The sequence below is a fragment of the Schistocerca serialis genome, chromosome 8 (assembly GCF_023864345.2).
Source record: "Schistocerca serialis cubense isolate TAMUIC-IGC-003099 chromosome 8, iqSchSeri2.2, whole genome shotgun sequence".
Classification (NCBI taxonomy): Eukaryota; Metazoa; Arthropoda; class Insecta; order Orthoptera; family Acrididae; genus Schistocerca; species Schistocerca serialis.
In genome coordinates this window covers 374,587,501-374,607,492 of record NC_064645.1, presented here as the reverse complement: position 1 = coordinate 374,607,492, position 19,992 = coordinate 374,587,501, and the positions used below count along the sequence as shown (strand labels likewise).

General features: G+C 43.1%; 1 protein-coding gene across 1 annotated transcript in view; it reads left to right on the top strand.

The window, feature by feature from the left end:
- The window catches only part of LOC126417023 (lachesin-like), a 275,941-nt gene that overhangs the window by 46,670 nt on the left and 209,279 nt on the right, over nucleotides 1-19,992 (top strand). The window contains exon 4 of the mRNA XM_050084913.1: nucleotides 6,836-7,006. Within this exon, the coding sequence (XP_049940870.1) occupies nucleotides 6,836-7,006 (171 nt within the window). The remainder of the gene's footprint in view (nucleotides 1-6,835; nucleotides 7,007-19,992) is intronic.

Below are 19,992 nucleotides of genomic sequence, written 5' to 3'. Positions count from 1 at the left end.
CTTAACAGAACGGAAAAATTACCTCTAACATCAAACCAAAATTAGATGAAGAGGGATTTCAAAGCAAATCCCAGTCGCAATTTGTTATGTCTTGACAAATGTTGACGTCCTCTTTAAAAAACATAATCAAAAAACTCTCATTCGCTCTCAAAGGAATCCTCCTCTAAAATGATTTATATGTAAATAGTTTCTAGCAGAATTAATACACTATTTAGGAATACCGACACATCCATTGTCTATTCGCCCACAAATATGCTTTTCAGTAAGTTGAGGCATGTTATTCGGAATGCTGATAAATATTATTCTGGCTCAGGCACGTAGATATGGGCTTGAAATGCTTGTCAGTAGGTGGATATTGGACAAAATGGTCGCAACTTCAAAAGAGATTACAGGGAGCATATTTCAGATGTTTCACGCAGCAGTTCAGTTTTCGTACGACATCTCGTAACGATAATCGTACAGAAGGTGATACACACAGCCTTGAGATTCTGCATACTGCTCCTGAGGGTCTGCTGTTGAACACGTTGGAAGATTTCGAAACGTTCATTTACCTTAATAATATCCTCCAGGACTTCTTTCTGAACTAGTAGACATCTGTGATAAAATATTTGGCAATCTTGCTAAAGGTGTTATTTAAGAAATAGCTACTTTTTTGTCTTATTTATAATCACATAACTATTTACTACAGTGTATTCCTTTCATATAATTTCCTAGTCCGCCCCCGGTACCTGAGTCGTCAGTGGGACACAATGTCAATCCTAAGGGCCCGGGTTCGATTCCCGGTTGGGTCGGAGATTTTTCTCCACTCAGGGATAGGGTGTTGTGTTGTCCTAATCATCATCATTTCATCCCCATCGACGCGCAAGTCGCCGAAGTGGCGTCAAATCGAAAGACTTGCACCAGGCGAACGGTCTTCCCGATGGTAGGCCCTAGTCACACGACATTTTTTTTTATAGAATTTCCTATAACTTAGTTAATTTAAGCTTTTTACTGATGATTTTGGAGTTCACTTTTTCCATACTTTCATGAAATGTTTATGTATCTGTTAATGATGATGTTGATATGATGGTAGAATTTTACCATGCTCAACGATTCGAACTTCTAATTTTTTTTATGTTAAGCCACAAATATCTTAAACTATTAATATTTCTGTTTATATTTAATCTCAAATATTTTATAGGTCACAAATTTTATCTTGATTTTATAGTATTTTGCTATCATTTCTCTACTTACCGATTATGTGATATTAACCGGAATGAGAAACAAAATCTTAAGGAAAAGATTACAATTTTATGCGTTGTTTTTCCTACTTTCTATTTTTCACCCCGTAATTTCATCACTATAATGACTGACCTTATGGTTCCTTTTATGAATATTCAACAAACATCCTTGTACTGGGAACAACGTATCAACACGCTGCTGTCAATAGAGTCTATGGTATCTTACCGCTTCATCCTTGCCAGTACATATCAACAACCACACGCTATCGCCCAAGCAATAAACGGCGGTCTCGTGGTAACTGTATGGGAACAGCAGCCCTTGAAAGTACCAGTCAGTCTCACTAGGCAGTGATCGATTACCACTTATCCTACAACAATGGATCTTTTAATTGGAAATGTTTTTAGTTTACACAATTATTATCAGCGAACTGATGTAGTTATCTGTAAACTACTATCCATCTAATATTATAGAAATGATTTTGGACTTACTTTAGCATTACATTCGTTTATTTCAAAATATCTTACATAAGTTGGCTGAGCTGGCGTCATACGTCATAAGAGTGCCATTTCCACTTTGTTTAACAAGTGGCAGATTAGCTATCAGCAGCTGTAGACGCCTCCACTTTCAACAGCTGTTCCATGCTCTGTCGGCTGCAATCATATAAGTAGATGCTACGTTATTTTAACTCATGTTGCTATTCTTTCTTTTTTGCACACTGTATTAATTTCTTACATCCGATTTAATTCAGCAGGCTTTATATCTTTACTGTGCATTAGAGCTCACGACGGTGAGCATAAAGGCCGAAATCGATCGTCAATTTTAAATAAATAATTACTGCGGTCTTAACTGTTTTATCAACTGATATTCAACAATCCTGTGACACAAAGACGACGTGGCCAACAAACACGTTTCATTAAGTTCCTGGGTATCTGAAACGTAGACTCATTGAGAGGTAAGGGTGTATAAGTACGCCCCAGCGATCGCAATACATAAAATGGAGTGCAACACATTACCTGCGAGATCCCAGACCTCGTCCCAATAGACTTCCTCATCTCAGGCTACATGAAAATCGATGTGTATTCTTCCCCCGTGTTCCCAGGGGAGGAGTTGAGCGTCCATACCGATTCTGCGGTTTGGCTATTTGTTCGCGTTTTGAGCATTTATTGTAACATTGATCAGAAAAATATGAGACTGAAACAGATTGACAATGTTTAGTTCTCAGTCATACGCAACGACCTCATAGGTATTCCATACTCACTCCGTATACATTTCCGACGTTGGTTGCTTTACAAAGGATTAAATTGCTTCCGCCATAAATGTCTGCCCCTATAGCTATATGGTCAGTACGGCTGACTGCCTTGCGGCGGACTTACGTTCGATTTCCGGTAGTGCCACCGAGTTTTCGTTAGTTTGAATACTGGAATAGGAACACACTCATCGTTATGATGCCAATTGAGAAGCTGGTTGGCAGTGTAATAGCTGCACAACAGCCGGTAGAGGAGCGTGCTGACCCCAAGCCGTACTATACTACATTTCGATTACGATGTTGTCTAAGGATGACACGGCGGTCGGTCGAGCCCGATTCACCAATCCATGCCGAGGGAGGCGGTGCTTGCCTTTCTGTTATCATACCTGTGAGGTAGGCCATGAATTGTTGAACTCATTCTATCGCGCTGCAAAGTGACAATAGCGGTCTTATGGCGGAGCTACGGCAACCTTGTCGTGCAAACAATTCTGGTAGTGGTGATGTAACCTCCCCCTCAGTTATCGACCTTAATGACAGTGAAAAATTAAACCGCGTGTACCTAATGGAAATTCGGGAATAGCAATCGTCACCGAAGTTAATCTGTCGGTAAAGACGGAGGAAGGGTTACATCTCGGTGAAAGGAAAAATGCAAATGAAATTGATGGAAATTAATTTTGAAAAACGGTAAAGTTAATAAAGAAAGAAATGTGCGGTCGTTCGCTAACAATTAACTGGCGTTAATTACATATTTGTGATATGGGGAAAATTACGGTCGCCAGTCCTATGGACAACTACTATAATAACTGAAAAAGAAAGATTAATACTCATATAATTAGCACTATAAGCGTGGCAACTGAAGGTTGACACGTGTTGTGTGGAAACTGAATGTTTGTCAGAAGTAATAAATTTCGCTACACTCTGACTAAATTTAGCAAAAGAATCAATAAAACCGGAGAACTGAAAGTTAATTTAGTGACTGAAATTAATAGTGAACTTCGTTTCTGAAGCACTACGAAATTAAATAAAATAAGGTTAGGCTTGGGCTACCTCAACAATCATCTCAAAATCTACTTGTATCTACGCAATTTATAAATAAGGGATTTAACTTTGAACTAGAATTAAATGGTCGACAAAAAAGTTTTCTGGGTTTGGTACCGCGTCATAATGTAAAAAACTACTCTTGCTGGAGAAAAACCAACGTTTCGACCACGATTGCAGCGACCTTCTTCTGAGTCTAGACCCAGTCATTAGACCCAGAAGGAGCAGCTGCAATCGTAGCCGAAACGTTGGTTTTACTCCAACAACAGTAGTTTTCTACATTATGACGCGGTACCAAACCCAGAAAACTTTTATGTCGACTGACTCTGGCCACGGAAGCCTACGCAATTATATTGAATTAAATGATTTTGAACAATTAATAATAGTAAAATTTAGTTTGTACGAAGCTCAGCTGCAGTCACAGGTAAGCTAAAATATGGTAACAAAACTCTCACTCTTAATTTGTGATTGTGTAATCTAAATATAGATCTGTTGGGTTACTTTAGCCAGCTATGAATCCGTTAACTGAACTTTGAAATTAAAACAGTGAAATGGAATGATATTACTTTAATGCTGGCGTTTCAATTTCAACGACACACGGGTTCATTTCGGAAAAGTAAGGGACCCTGCTTGGTAATGGAATTGGGACATGAGCAACAAAGTTTCATGCTAATTTGCTGTATTTTAGTGATGCAAATGGAACAGTTTGAAAAGCTGAGGTCTGCCATACAGTTCTAAAACTTTACGTGCTTTCAGTCTTACTTGTTGGTTGATTGAAGGATTGAAGTCGTCGATCGAGGAGGTGGCGACAACCACTTATTGCCAGCCGTTGCTGTTGCAGAAGCTGGATGTTGGCGCGCTTTCTTCTCGACACGGTCACCAAGCGAAACGGGCTCTTGATGTGTTCCAGCTAATGTTGCCAGTCCGCGACACTGTGCCAGAAACTATCATAGCTAGTCGAGAGCAATTACATGCTGCTAAACCCGGAAAGCGCGGCAACTCGTGGGAGCGTAACTCAACACACCTGCTCCAGCGCCCTACTCCAGCCGGACTCCCTCTGCCCGCGCTCCATGCGGCAGAGCCAACACTGTCCAAGATCCTAAACACTTTGGTTCTCCACACGACCTATCGATGTAAGCGTTCGATAGCATAGTTTTCCCTAGGCCAGACCCAGTGTAAAAATACAAATAATATTTACAAAGCAAACCAATTATACATCGACATGAAGGCATACATATATATATATATATATATATATATATATATATATATATATATATATATATATATATATATATATAATTGTAAAATAAAAACAATATATAAATACACCGAAATGTCATATCTTCAGGCCACAAAATAAGAAAAAATTTATATTTTATTTATTTTGCCTGTTCAGATTAGGGCCATCAGGCCCTCTCTTATATTGGACCAGTGTTTCACACATACAGCATTTCACACAACAGAGTTACATCATGACAGTAGTTTAAATAAGAAAATTAGATTACTGTAGTCACAATATGAATAAAGAGTAATGACTGAGACCTTATAAAGTAAGTACTGTCAGTATATTTACAACAGGTGCTATACATACAAATTATGATAAAAGCTATAATAGTAACAGTAAAAAAAATCAAATAATAATGATGAACATGAGAAAAATTGGCAATAGTAATGAAGATTTGAGCAGATGTACATTAATATCTTGGTGTGTAAATTAGATGTTTACTAGTATAGCGAGTTTTGGGAAAGGGTGATTTAAGGAGGGGGAAAGAGGGAAGTAATGATTTGAAGTGCACTCATGTACAGAGGAAGGCATTACTGTTGCTTAAGTAGATGCGTCATTAACTGTTTTTAGAAGCTGGACATGTTTTTAAGTTCTGTAACATAACGAGGGAGGTTATTCCTGAGACGGGTTCCCGCTGCTGTAAAGGACTTGGAGAAGGTGACTGAGCCATGCAGTGGAACAGAGAGGATTTTATTATGATGGGAACGTGTGTTTCTGTCATGTTGTTCCGACATAAGCGTTAAGGACGAGAAGAGATATGAGGGACAGTGTACATTTATAATGCAGTAAATGAGACAGACTGTATGGAAATCTGTGCGTTTGTCTGCATGCACTCAGGACCATTTTGTATATGCTGGTGAAGTGTGATCAAAAAGACGAACGTCACAGATATATTGGACGCAGGCATTCATGACCAGTTCCAGACGTCGCGTGTTTTCCTGAGAGAGGCCTTGAAGTATAATATCGCTATAGTCAGTGATTGGGAGTATAAGCGTTTGTACTAATTTCATTTTCAGATCGGAAGGGAAGAGTTTTTTTTTATATTTTTGTTGGACATGAATGGCTGCTGATGCTTTTTTGCAGACTGCAGTTATGTGATCTGTCCAATTTAGATTTTCATCTATTATTACTACCAAACTCTTTGCTGAGGGAGAGAAGTTAATATTTGTTCCATTTAGGATAAGAGATGGTACTGATTCGCGATGTTTTGGGCTAATGAGCATAGAGTGACCAACAAGTACCACTTGGGTTTTAGATGGGTTTAGTTTTAGTCCTATGTCCTGTGCCCATTTTGATAGTGCATTGAAATTTTCAATAGCTTTCTTAGGATTGCTTAGTTTCGCACTTACATACAACTGAAGGTCATCAGCATACATATAATATTTGCAATAAGTCAGAACCGATGACACATCATTGACATCAGAGACAAGAGTATGGGACCTAGTACTGAGCCTTGGGGAACGGCTGACACTACCTGCGACCATTGTGATTTTATATTCCCGGGCAGGATGCGTTGCTGTCGAGACGTCATGTATGAGCGAAACCACTGCACTGCTCTTGGTGAGAAATTTACTCCGCTAAGTTTGACTAGTAAGATGTGGAAGACGACAGTATCAAATGCTTTGCTGAAATCTAAGAAGCAAATGATAGTCGCTTCTTGTCTGTCCATGGCAAGCTTCAGGTCATCTGTCACCTTATAGTACAATAGATGGAAATCGGAGGATATGCAGCCGGCCGGTGTGGCCGTGCGGTTCTAGGCGCTTCAGTCTGGAACTGCGCGACCGCTACAGTAGCAGGTTCGACTCCTGCCTTTGGGATGGATGTGTGTGATGTCCTTAGGTTAGGTTTAAGTAGTTCTAAGGTCTAGGGGACTGATGACTACAGATGTTAAGTCCCATAGTGCTCAGTGCCATTTGAACCATTTTTGATTTGAGGATATGCATTTCCGGCGTTACAGTGATTCGTATGCTATGGCCACACATGTGTGTAACCTGCTGACGTGCACGTGCGCCCAGCATTTAGTGTCATGTGGTTCTGCGCAGTGCCGCCCGACATCCTGATCGAGGAGACGAGTGGCGACCTGGCGGTGACGGAGGGCGACAACGCGACGCTGCGCTGCCGGGCGTCTGGACGACCTGCGCCGCGCATCTCCTGGCGCCGCGAGGACGGCGAGCACATCCTGCTGAGGCACGGCGCCCGGGACCTCTCCAAGGGTGCGTAGCGGGCGGCCGCTCTCGCAGGCTGTGGGTGGCTGGCTGGCGCGCAACACGGGGAGCCGCTCTGCGCCGAATGTCGTCGCTGTTCTTCCCGGAGACCAGTGAGGCACGCGATACGTGTGGCTTACATCCAAGTTTCTGCTCGGAAAACTTCGAAAATTGGTAGAGGAAGGGAGGGACGGGCTGAGAACTATTCTCAGTTTCCAGAATGAGGTTTAAACTCTGCAGCGGAGTGTGCGCTGATGCGAACCTTCCTGGCAGATTAAAACTGTGTGCCGGACCGAGACGCGAACTCGGGATCTTTGCCTTTCGCGGGCAAGTGCTCTACCAACTGAGCTACCCAAGCACGACTCACGCCCCGTCCTCACAGCCTTACTTCTGCCAGTACCTCGTCCCCTACCTTCCAAACTTTACAGAAGCTCTCCTGCGAACCTTACAGAACGAGCACTCCTGAAAGAAAGGATATTGCGGAGAAATGGCTTTCCAGAATGAGATTTTCACTCTGCACCAGAGCGTGCGCTGATGTGAAACTTCAGATGGTATAGCACTTTCCCGCGAAAGGCAAAGGTCCCGAGTTCGAGACTCGGTCCGGCACACAGTTTTAATCTGCCAGGAAGTTATTATCAGTTTCATAGTGAAATCATCTGAGTCGTTAAGTCACGTCTTATTCCTCTTCCAACGTTTTCAGTGCTAGACGTTTCGATCCTCCAGCTGGACTATTTTAGAGTTGTTCAGTGTACTCTACCTACCCGCCCGCTCTCTCTTCTGCTTTTAATAGTGGTATTCCCATTCCACTCTTAATATTACCACCATTCCTTTCAGTTCCACCATGGGCTGTTTTGACGTTTCTGTATGTTGGTTCAGTTCTTCCGACAATCATTTCTTTTGTCATTTCTTCACATTTTAAAATCTGACATTTCACCTTGGTTTCGCTGCACTTTCTGTTTACTTTTTTCCTAAGTGAATTGCATATGTGTATTCGTGAAATTCCCTGAAAGCTTTTGTATTTCAATATTTCGTCTATCAAACGAAATATTTCTTTTGTTATCCATGGTTTCTTCGCAGTATCCTTCTTTGTAGCTATGTTTTTCTTTCCAATTTGTGTGACTGCCGTTTATAGATATGTTTATTCCTCTTCAACAAAACTGCTTACTGAGTTACTCTTTATCATAGTATCTCAGAATTACTTAGTACTTCCGAATCAAACTTATTTGCGCATTGATTCTTGTTCACTAGTCTGCTAAACTTCGCCGGCTGGTGTGGCCGAGCGGTTCTAGGCGCTTCAGTCTGGAATCGCGCGACCGCTACGGTCGCAGGTTCGAATCCTGCCTCGGGAATCGATGTGTGTGATGTCCTTGGGTTAGGTAGGGTTAAGTAGTTCTAAGTTCTAGGGGACTGATGACCTCAGATGTTAAGTCCCATTGTGCTCAGAGCCGTTTTGCTAAACTTCAGCCAAGTCTTCATCACTACTAAATTTGCACCTGCGTGCGGCTTACAATCCAGTATCTAATTTCAGAATCTCTGCCTGGCCTTAATGTAATCCAACTGAAATCTTACCATATCTCCCTTCATTTTCAGGGCTCACCTCTCCTCTTGTGTTTACTGAACAAAGCATTCGCTATTAGACTACTAGCTGAAATTTGTTGCAGAACTCAATTAGTATATCTCCATCATCGTTCCTAGTACCAAGCCCATATACTCCCGCAACCCTTTTTTCTACCACTTTCCCTACAGCAACATTCCAATCCCCCACGATTATTAGATTTCCATCTTCTTTTTCGTATTGTATTACCAGTCCAACATCCTCATAAACTTTCTCTATCTCTTCATCTTCGGCTTGCGACGTCGGCATGTGTACTTAAACTGTTTTCAGTATTGGTTTGGTGTTGATTATGGTGAGGACAACCCTATCACTTAATTGTTCACAGTAACACACTCTCTAACCTACCTTCATATTCACAATGAATCCTAGCCCAGTTATAACATTTTCTACTGGAGTTGAAATTGCCCTATACTCATCGGACCAGAAACCCATGTCTTCTTTCCACTTCGCTTCACTGGCCCCCACTATATCTAGATTCCGGCTTAGCATTTTCCTTTTCAGTTTATCTAACTTCCCTGCCACGTTTAAACTTCTAACATTCCACGCCCAGACTCGTAGAACGTTATACTTTCTTAGCTTATTCAGTCTTTTTCTCGTGGTCACATCCTCATTCGTGTCCCCTCCTGGAAATCCAGATGGAGCATGGTCCGGTATCTTTTGCCAAAGGAGAGATCGTCATGAGACTTTTTCAGTTACAGGCAAGATCTCAAGTAGATGCACATTATGGATCCTTAATACAGTGGCTTCCATTGCTTTCTGCATCCTCATGCCGTTGATCAATGCTGATTCTTCCGCCTTGGGCAAGAGAGTACCAGGAAGTTCTGTCCGCTACTCCGTATATTTTGACAAGGCCGTTGCCAGAATGAATGAGACTTCTTATGTCTCAAATCTTCAGCCGCCGTTGCTGACGATTTATATTCAAAATGTAAGGAGTGGAGAGGTCCGAACCCGGGACCGAGGGAATTTTCTTTACTACTAATCAAGGATTCTGCCAGATGTAACGAGCGACATTAAAGAGATACCGACTCTGTATCGTAGCTGGTAGTGGAGAACCAGTTGCGCGCTCCGTGTAGCTGAGTCGTTGCTGCCATCACAGTTTTCTCTCTAACAAATATTAAAAATCACCTAACTTTCTCAACCTGTTCAATTCGCGGCCTGATTTGGGATTTTCTCCGCTCGGGGACTGGGTGTTCCGTTGTCCTCATCATCATTTCGTCCTCGTCACCGACGCACAAGTAGCCCAGTGTGACTTCGAATGAAATACGAGGGTTGTCCAGAAAGTAGGTTCCGATCGGTAGCGAAATGGAAACCACAGTGAAAACCAGAAGCGTTTCATTTACAAGAGTTAGGTATACCTTCCACCCACTTCTCTACATAGTCGCCGCTCCTACTTCGAGTGTTGTCGTAGTGTTGTATCAACTTTCCAGTATCCTTGTCATAGAAAACAGCCACCTGTGTTTTCAGCCAGTTATCTGCACTGGTCTGCAGCTCGATGTCTGTGGAAAAATGTTGTCTTCATAGCAAGCGGATCTTGTGAGCAGAGATGAGACTCAAGGGGAGACTATTACGGACTGTATTGTGGGTGATCAAACACTTCTCATCGGAAACGTTACAGGAGCGTCTTCATTGCCCCTGCAGTGCCCCAATCGGAACTTACTTTCTGGCCAACCATCGTAAGACTTGCACTTGGCGGCCGCACTTCCCCGAATGGGGCCTCCAGGCCAACGATGCCATACGCTCATTCCATTTACACCTAACGTTTCCCTGCCGACATACCTCAGTGCAATAATAATTTACATGATTTATAGAAGATTGTTAAAATCGTTTTGGAAAATGCAAAAAAAATTGTCACCCCTTTGCGCACGCACAGATGAATCGATAATCCTTCACAGATAGAACAGAGATCGAGTCACATGTTCAACCGCCCCTGTGCCATCTCTACGTGAGAGCAAGGTGATGACAGCTTCGCCTTTCGAGAGGACATTTTACGTAAACATGGGTAAAAGTAAGGACGTGACAGAGTGGCAAGCAAAGGCGATCGTGACAGGCTGTGCCCGTGGCCTTGCTACAAGTGACGTTGCTGGGTTTGCTGGTGGTTCCCAGAGGACTGATCAACGTGTTTGCACGTAGTGGTGTATCACACTTGGCAACGAAACACGACTTCGTACTTTTGGCGGAAAGAGGTTCTGACTGAGAGGGACCTGAGACGCGTTTCACGGCTTGTAAACCAAAATCGCTTCCAAACCCGACATGAGCTGCTCGGACCCATCCTTGTAGAGGGAAGATGCCCAATGGCTAAACGACATCCCTGCACCAGGATGACCAAGTGACGAGGACCAGAAACGTTCAAATGACCCACTACACATCGCCCGATGACAGGACCAACCATCGGTCGTTCCGCTCCAATCTCCTTCCTTCGGGCAGTTCATGTGTGTCGCCAACGGTCGGCGAGCACTGGCTGTCCGCACCTCACTGGCGCTCCGTCGCCGACTATCTGCTGCTACACCCCGACTGAGCTCCCAAGTGAACTCCAGACAGACGACGACCCGGAAATAGTAGCGGTCGCACCAGAGACGGTACGACAGTGCGCTTATCGATAAGCACTGCTGCTGCCACTGACGGGCAAGCAAACCAGCAACCTAGTGACGCCAGTAAATCGAATTGAAAGAATAACGGGGCGAAAGAACCACAAAAACAAGATGATGAGCAAATAAACGACCTGAGCGCGAGCCACGCTCTGCTCAGTCTGCATGACGAGTATGTCACTGATAACTGTATTTTTCAAGTCGACAAAAGCAGAGTTCACCGGGCTGGAAGAATATGTGACTGGTTTTCTGAACACTCTCCCACCATATTACAACTCCAGTGATCTGCATAATCACGTGACTTGAATCCCATAGAAAAACTGTGGGATTATTTGGAACTGTGAGTAATATCCTGGCGTCAGCATCCCCGCAATGTGGTGGAACTGCGTAATCAAATCAACAGCGTGTGGCTTAATCTGGAAGCGTAGTGTCTGCACAACCTTGTGGACTCAGTTCGTAGCCGAATCCAGGCGGTTATCACGTCCAGGGTCGGATTTATGTGGCATTATATGATGTTTGTAATGATTTCTTTAGAGGTGACAAATGTTTTGCCCGTTGAGGTTATTCTGTGTTTTCAGTTGGTACTTAGAACACATACGAGGTGCGACAATAAAGTAATGAGACTGATGTGAAAAAAGATGTTGCTTGCCGTTTTATTTAAGTTTAGTGTTGTCTCCTTCAAAGTAGTTCGCTTCTGATTGCACACACTTTTTCCATCGCTTCTGCCATTGATGGTAACATTTCTGGAACTCATCTTCTGTAATATCCTCCAAGACCCTCGTCTCCACTTTTTGGACATCTTGTGTTTATGGTGTCCCTTGACCGCCGTTGTGGCTCTTGGAAATATAAAAAAGTCGCACAGAGTGATATCTGGTGAATTAGGTGGCTGTGGTAGTGCTGAAATTTCTTTTGAGGTTAAAAATTGCTGTACTGACAGAGCAGTATGGGATGGCGCATTATCGTGATGCTGAATCCTATTATCAGCAATGTTAATACGGACACGAAGAACTCTTTTACGAAATCTTTCTAAAATTTCTTTCTGGTAATATTGGTTAACTGTTTGTCCAGGAGGCACCCAATCTCTATGAACTATTCCCCTGGAATCAAAGAAGCACACAAGCATGCATTACACTTTTGACTTTGACATGCGAGCTTTTTATTGTCTGGGTGATTCCTTTGAGCACCATTGCGAACTTTGACGTTTTGTCTCTGGATCGTACTGAAAAAAAAAAACTTTTATCACCAGTGATAACACGGCTCAATAATTCTGGATTGATTTCCGTTTGCTCTAACAGATAGGTTGCCACATTTTTCCGTGTTTCTCGCTGTTGTGGTGTGAGATTTTTGGAGACCATTTTTGCACTAATCTTTCTGATACGAAGATCTTCAGTTATTATTAGACGAACCCTTTCTCGATTGATGTTCAGTTCTTCTGCAATCATTTTCACGGATAATCTTCGATCAGATCGTACGAGTTCACGCCAAGTTGACATCCATCCGTGTGGTTGATGGTCGTCCACTGCGGTCTTCATCTTCAACGTTCGTTCTGCTTTCACTAAACATTTTATGCCAACGAAAAACTTGAGCTCTAGGCATAACCTCCGCTCTAAAAGCCTTCTGAAACTTACCGTAAGTTTCCGTCGCGTTTTCACCCAATTTAACGCAAAAAGAAAAGGCATACTTTTGCGCAACATCATGTGGTTCCATTTCCGTGACGAGAGACACAAACACCTGTTAACTTACTATAGCACAACTCACGACTGAGCAATTGCATCGATGTGCCGCTTGGACTAGAAGCAGCTTATAGACCAAGGTCAAAGATATCGTGCCTATGCAAGCTTGCAGGGTTTCCACATCCTGCAAAGAAAATCAGTATCATTACTTTATTGTCGCACGTCGTATATATAAAGGATACGTGGTATTTCAGTTGTAGTTCCTTAACATGACTTAAAATGTGAAGTGTCCTGAAGACGAAGGTAGCGAGCAATAACAGCCAAAACACCGTATGTATTTCACAACAGCAAGCTATCTCATGTACAGAAGAATCTGACTTACAGAAGAGAATGTTTATGAACAATATTGTGGAGTCTACGTGAAAGTGATCATCAGTCTTATCATGAAGGCTATCTCCTGTGCAGCTGGTTTAATCACTAACGCCAGCGAGCTCCCTCTGCAATAGCTGTACGGTCTCATAAACAGGCAACAGCGGCCACGACGTCTCCGCACCGACGCCTCCATGCCGCCGACTGGAAAACGGCCTCAGATTTTCCAGCCGTGCACCACTATTTGCGCATGCGCCTTCGTTTCTCTTGGCGTTCCGCTACGTTTCCTGTCTGCTGCTGAGGAGAAGTTTCCCCGAGATGAAAGTTGCCTGTCTATTGTTCTCCCGACTCGCCTGTTTGCAGTTCAGCTTAGCTGTGGCTGTTTGTTCCCAAAGTCCTTTCTACAATCTTCGGGAAAGACAAACACCGTAAAGTATCTCCAGTCGCCCACGTGAATCTCGGCACTTACTTCTCGCGGAATATTTCATTGTCCGCCTTAGCTTGACACAAAGGCGTACAGTCGATATTTGATTATGTTGGTAGAGGAAGAAAGTAGTTTCCGGTAGGTCTTTTAATTTATGTTTCAAGTCAGCATCATGTACAGAACTCGTTCAAGTTTGCCGTATTCGTGCAGTGCCACATTTTCTCAAGTCGTTGCAGTACTAACACATCACCTACGTTTCCGTCGAACGTGTACACAACTTTTTCCGCATTCTATGACAAATCGTCCCCTTCTGCATAAAATATATTTATCAGCAAATGTTGTTGTATGAAAGCCCTACTGTAAACTGGTATTAGATCTATGACACATCTGTGCATACTAATCCCTTTCAGAGGAAATTCGTCTTTGATTGGTTAATCTTGATCTGCAATTTTCCTTTGCTCATCTGCCCCTTCATTTCTGATCCGTTTTGTTGTTTCAAGTAACAATTAACCAGCTTAATCTACTCTCATGCAACAATTTGCAGCAGTGGTTTTTATGATATACTCAGGTGATATTCATAGTAACTTTAAAGCTTTGTACCAATTTACGGCTCTGTACTGAATTAAATTACAGCATCGAACATATTGTCATGGTACATAGAGAACAAAATACATTGGTCTCTGCAGTCGATCTCAAATCACGTTTCGCACAAATCAGTTAACATTTTACGTTTTTCCATGTCAGCACTGTCACAACACTGTATAATTTACGTGGCTTTATACGCATTTAATGGTATGCAAATACTTTACATGACCGGCACTAACGGTGTGCTTAGGTCTGACCCTGTGGAAGTCTTTTTTTCGAGCGTTAAGTCCAAGCCTGTCTGATATGTGCAAGTAGCAAAACACTGCGGGGTGAGATACCTGTAAATCGATATTTAAGAACTTTCGCTCTGACGAAGGAATTATTTTAACTAACACTCTATTCAGAAGACTCTACAGATCGTTTTAAGAGAAACTTAAATGTTAACTGAAGAAATTTGCCTACGGGCCAGTTTTTGGATGTCTTTATTTATGCCAATAAGCCTTTCAGGCTTCCACCCGTCTTCAGATGGCGTAATACATTTATTTACAACACACAATGTACAGAATAAATGGCAGCTACTGAGCTCAAAATCTAGGCGACAAAAACGTTGTCTTAAGAATACATAAATGTATTACCCCCAATGAAGGTGAGTGGTAAACCGAAACGCATCTTGGCATCAATAAATATATGTAAAAAGTGGCTGCTTACTGTATTTTATCAATCAGTCTAACCACAGGAACGTAATTAAACCAACATTAACACAGGTGAAATAATTAGATTTAAACATACATTTCTGCACCTAGTTACCCTGAGCTCTTAAGTATTTGAAGGAAGTTACATTAATGAATTACAACGAGTTGCTGATGACATGAATCTTTCGATGCAACCAGTCATCATCAGATCACAGCCAAATATTTGCAGCATCCGGCATGATAACAATCCTACAGTGGCATCCGTCCAGAATGAGTGATTGTACTGTTGATGGCATTCATGCAAGACAGTATCTGTAGATAATCTTTCTTTATTTTCTTGTCGTCATGGTAAGAATGTTACCATATAGGCTGATTCAATCGAAATTACCAATCAAGTTTAATGAATAAGACACGCTTCAAAGAAACTTCAACAATAAACTTTCTGTCAGCAGCAGGTGACCTTAAGCTCAGAGCAGGCAGCTAATCACCAACTAGCACTCGTTCATCCATACAGCGCTCAATCCGCTTCCCCTTTCGCTAACAGCCTACTACTCTTCGAGTGGTCAAAATCAATTAACCTTTTTTTGAGTCTTCTAGCTGCTTTGGTTATACAGAATGAAATTTTCACTCGTGAGCGCTGATACGAAATTTCCTGGCAGACTAAAACTGTGTGCCGAAGCGAGACTCGAAATCACGATCTTTCCCTCTCGTGGACACTTCACAAAATCTTCACAAAATCTTTCCTGGAACACAGGATAATACTTTCTTCCAGCAATGCTAGACCCACACGTTTCGCAGGAGAGATTTTGTGAAGTTAGGGAGGTAGGTGACGAGGTATTGGCGGTGACAAGCTGTGAGGTTGGACCGTGCGTCATGTTTGGGTAGGTCAGTTGGTAGAGCACGTGCAAACAAAAGAGAATGGACTGATTTGTCCGCCATTAGTTCATATCCTCTGCAACCCTCTTCATCTCAAAGTAACGCTTTCATGCAAAGTTCTCAGTTATTTGTCGGATATATTGCAGTCTCTGTTTCTACTACCAATTTTTGTCATCTGCAGCTCCCCCTTGTGACGTGGAAGTTTTAGCCTGATGTATTCTAACACGAACTATCCTCCTGTGCCATCTTGTTACTGGCGTTTCCCATATATTCATTTCTTCGCCAATTAGTCGGAAAACCACCTTAATACTTATCAATCCTACTAAATTTCAACATCCATCTATAGCACAACATCACAAACGCTTCGATTTCGTCTTTTCCGATTTTCTGTTCACAATTCACTATAATACCCTTCAGAAACATTGAGCAATGCTGCCTCTATAGCAGTCCATATTTGCCACATTTTTGGCTGCCGGAGTTGGTGCATGAATTAACCTCTCGATTGTGTAGTATAAATGTTCGATGGCATTCGTGAAGTGTGATCTAGGTGGCCAAATCATTCGATCCAGCTGTTCAGAATTATCTTCAGACAAATCGCAAACAAATGTAGGCTAGTGACATGACGCACTGACATCCATAACAATTCCATCCTTCTTTGGGAACATTAAGTCCATGAATGGCTGAAAATGGTCTCCAAGTACCAAAACGTTACTATTTCGAGTTAATGATAGGAGCAGTTGGACCGCAGGACCCACTCCATTCCATGTAAAGAATTCCACACCATCACGAAGGCACCACCAGAATTCCACACCATTACGAAGGCACCACCAGATTGAACAAAGCCTTCTTGAAATTAGAGCTCCATAGCTTCGTGAGGTATGCACCATACCCTAACCTTATCATCAGCGTTTACCAACTGAATTCGAGGCTCATATAGAGTCCAATCGATATGGTCACGAGCGCAGCGCAGGGGCTGCAAACAATGTCGTGGTCTTAGCAAAAGCACTCGCGTCTGCCGTCTGTTGCCGCAGACCATTAACACCACATTCACCGCATTGCCGTAACGGATACGTTCGTCGTACATCCCAAAGTGATTTCTGTGGTTATTTCACACAGGGTTGCTTGTCTGTTAGCAATGAAAACTCGAAGCAAACACCGCTGCGTCGTGTATGGTGTGAGCTAATGCCAGAAATTTTACTATCTCGGCACACCCTTGACACAGTAGACCTCCTAACATTAAATTCCTTAACTATTTCCGAATCAGAATGTGCCACGTGTCTAGCTCAAAGTAAAATTCCGGTTTTTCAGTCTGTTGATTCCCGTCGTGCGCCCCTGATCAAGTCGGAAATATTTTCACATCATAGGTTATGTGAATACGTTGTGTCTGTACCTTAAGACATGCCCGATAGCGCAGACACCACTCATTTATATAAGTGATTCGCCTCGACGTGGAATGAAACCATAAACTTCACTTAGGATGCACAATATCGTTCGACCTCCAAAGGGAATCTACACTACTGGCATAAAAATTGCTGCACCAAGAGGAAATGCAGGTGATAAACGGGTATTCATTGGACAAATATATTATACTAGAAGTGACATGTGATTACAATTGCCGGCCGAAGTGGCCGTGCGGTTAAAGGCGCTGCAGTCTGGAACCGCAAGACCGCTACGGTCGCAGGTTCGAATCCTGCCTCGGGCATGGATGTTTGTGATGTCCTTAGGTTAGTTAGGTTTAACTAGTTCTAAGTTCTAGGGGACTAATGACCTCAGCAGTTGAGTCCCATAGTGCTCAGAGCCATTTTTTTTATTACAATTTCACGCAATTTGGGTGCATAGATCCTGAGAAATCAGTACCCAGAACAATAACGGCCTTGATACGCCTGGGCATTGAATCAAGCGGAGCGTGGATGGCGTGTACAGGAACAGCTGCCCATGCAACTTCAACACGATACCACAGTTCATCAAGAGTAGTGACTGGCGTATTGTGACGAGCCAGTTGCTCGGCCACCATTTACCAGACGTTTTCAAGTGGTGAGATCTGGAGAATGTGTTGACCAGGGCAGCAGTCAAACATTTTCTGTATCCAGAAAAGCCAGTACAGGACCTGCAACATTATCCTGCTGAAATGTGGGGTTGCGCAGGTATCGAATGAAGGGTAGAGCTACGGGTCGTAAGACATCTGAAATATAACGTCCACTGATCAAAGTGCCGTCAATGCGAAAAAGAGGTGACCGAGACGTGTAACCAATGGCACCCTATACCAACACGCCGAGTGATACGCCAATACGGCGATGACGAATAAACGCGTCCAATGCGCGTTCATCGCGATGTCGCCAAACACTGATGCGACCATCATGATGCTGTAAACAGAACCTGGATTCATCCGAAAAAAATGACGTTTTGCCATTCGTACACCGAGGTTCGACGTCGAGTACACCATCGCAAGCGCTCCTGACTGTGATGCAGCGTCGAGGGTAACCGCAGCCATGGTCTCGATTTGATAGTCCATCCAGCTGCAAACGTCGACGAACTGTCCGTCCAGATGGTTGTTGTCTTGCAAACGTCCCCATCTGTTGACTCAGGGATCGAGACGTGGCTGCACTATCCGTTACAGCCATGCGGATAAGATGCCTGCCATCTCGACTGCTAGTGATATGAGGCCTTAGGGATCTAGCACGGCGTTCCGTATTACCCTCCTGAACCCACCGATTCCATATTCTGCCAACATCATTGGCTCTCGACCACCAGCGGCAATGTCGCGATCCGATAAACCGCAATCACGATAGGCTACAATCCGACCTTTATCAAAATCCGAAACGCGATGGTAAGCATTTCTCCTCCTTAGACGAGGCATCACAACAACGTTTCATCAGGCAATGTCAGTCAACTGCTGTTTTTGTATGAGAAATCGGTTGGAAACTTTCCTCACGTCAGCACGTTCTAGGAATCATTACCGGCGCCAACCCCTTGCGAATGCTCTGAAAAGCTAATCATTTGCATATCACGGCATCGTCTTCCTGTAGGTTAAATTTAGCGTCTGTAGCACGTTATCTTCATGGTGTAGCAATTCGAATGGCCAGTAGTGTAATATTAGCGAGCATGGAGGGTATGGACGGCGACTGCTGACAGTTGGCTGCGGGTGGGAATGTTCGTTGGCCGGGGAGGGGGGGGGGGCGTACCGAGATAATACCTGCAGTTGTGATAAACGCTTTGTCCGAATGGCACAGCGCTAACGCAACTGCCTAGTATGTAGGAGTTCCTGAGTTCCAGTCGTTCTCCGGCACACAACTTCACTCATCGCTGCCGACTCCGCATAAAGTCCCGATGCAACTGATGTCATCATCGGCTACTTTCCTTTCTCCCCCCCCCCCCCCCCCCCACCATTACCCATTCAATTTAAATAATACGCTTCACATGTGCTATCTTCCTTTGATGGTTGCACAATTCCTTTACTTCACCCACTTCGTGATACTCCGTTTTCTGTTAAATCTCTTTCTGTTCTCGTGTCTGTTATATCTTATCATTTTCGTCTCCTCTCAGTCCATACTGTACACGTGTTAGACTGTCCATTCCATTCAACAGATCTTGTAATTCTTTTTCGCTACATTGTTGGTACCAGTCTCATCAGCGTATCTTATCATTCACATCCCTATACCATGTATTTTAATACCTGTCTTGAAACCTTATTTCGTTTCAGACAGTGCTTCTTCAGTGTATAGAATGAACAGTAGGGGAGAAAGACTGCATCCCTGTCGTCTTACACCCGTTGTAATCTGAGCACTTCGTTCTCTGTCTTCCAGCGTTATCGTTCCCTCTTCATTCTAGTATATTCTCCGTATTATCAGTCCTTCTCTGTAGCTTAAAGTATTTCACCATTTTCCACTTTTTCTAGGTCGTCAGTCGATTTTTCGGAAGCGGTGCTTCTACTATCAAGGTCAACGTGTTAACTGCCTCTCTGGTAATTTACCTTTCCGAAAGACAAACTGATCTAACAGATCCCCAGTCTTCTATTCCATTATACATGCCATTTGCGTTATTTTCTGTCAAATCATCGAAAGCTCTGCTAATCTCTGACTCCAATATTCCATCCTCTATTAAACTCTGACTCCACTATTCCATCCACTATTTCTTCCACATCAACTACAATTCTGCTCATCAGGTAAGTCCTCCCTC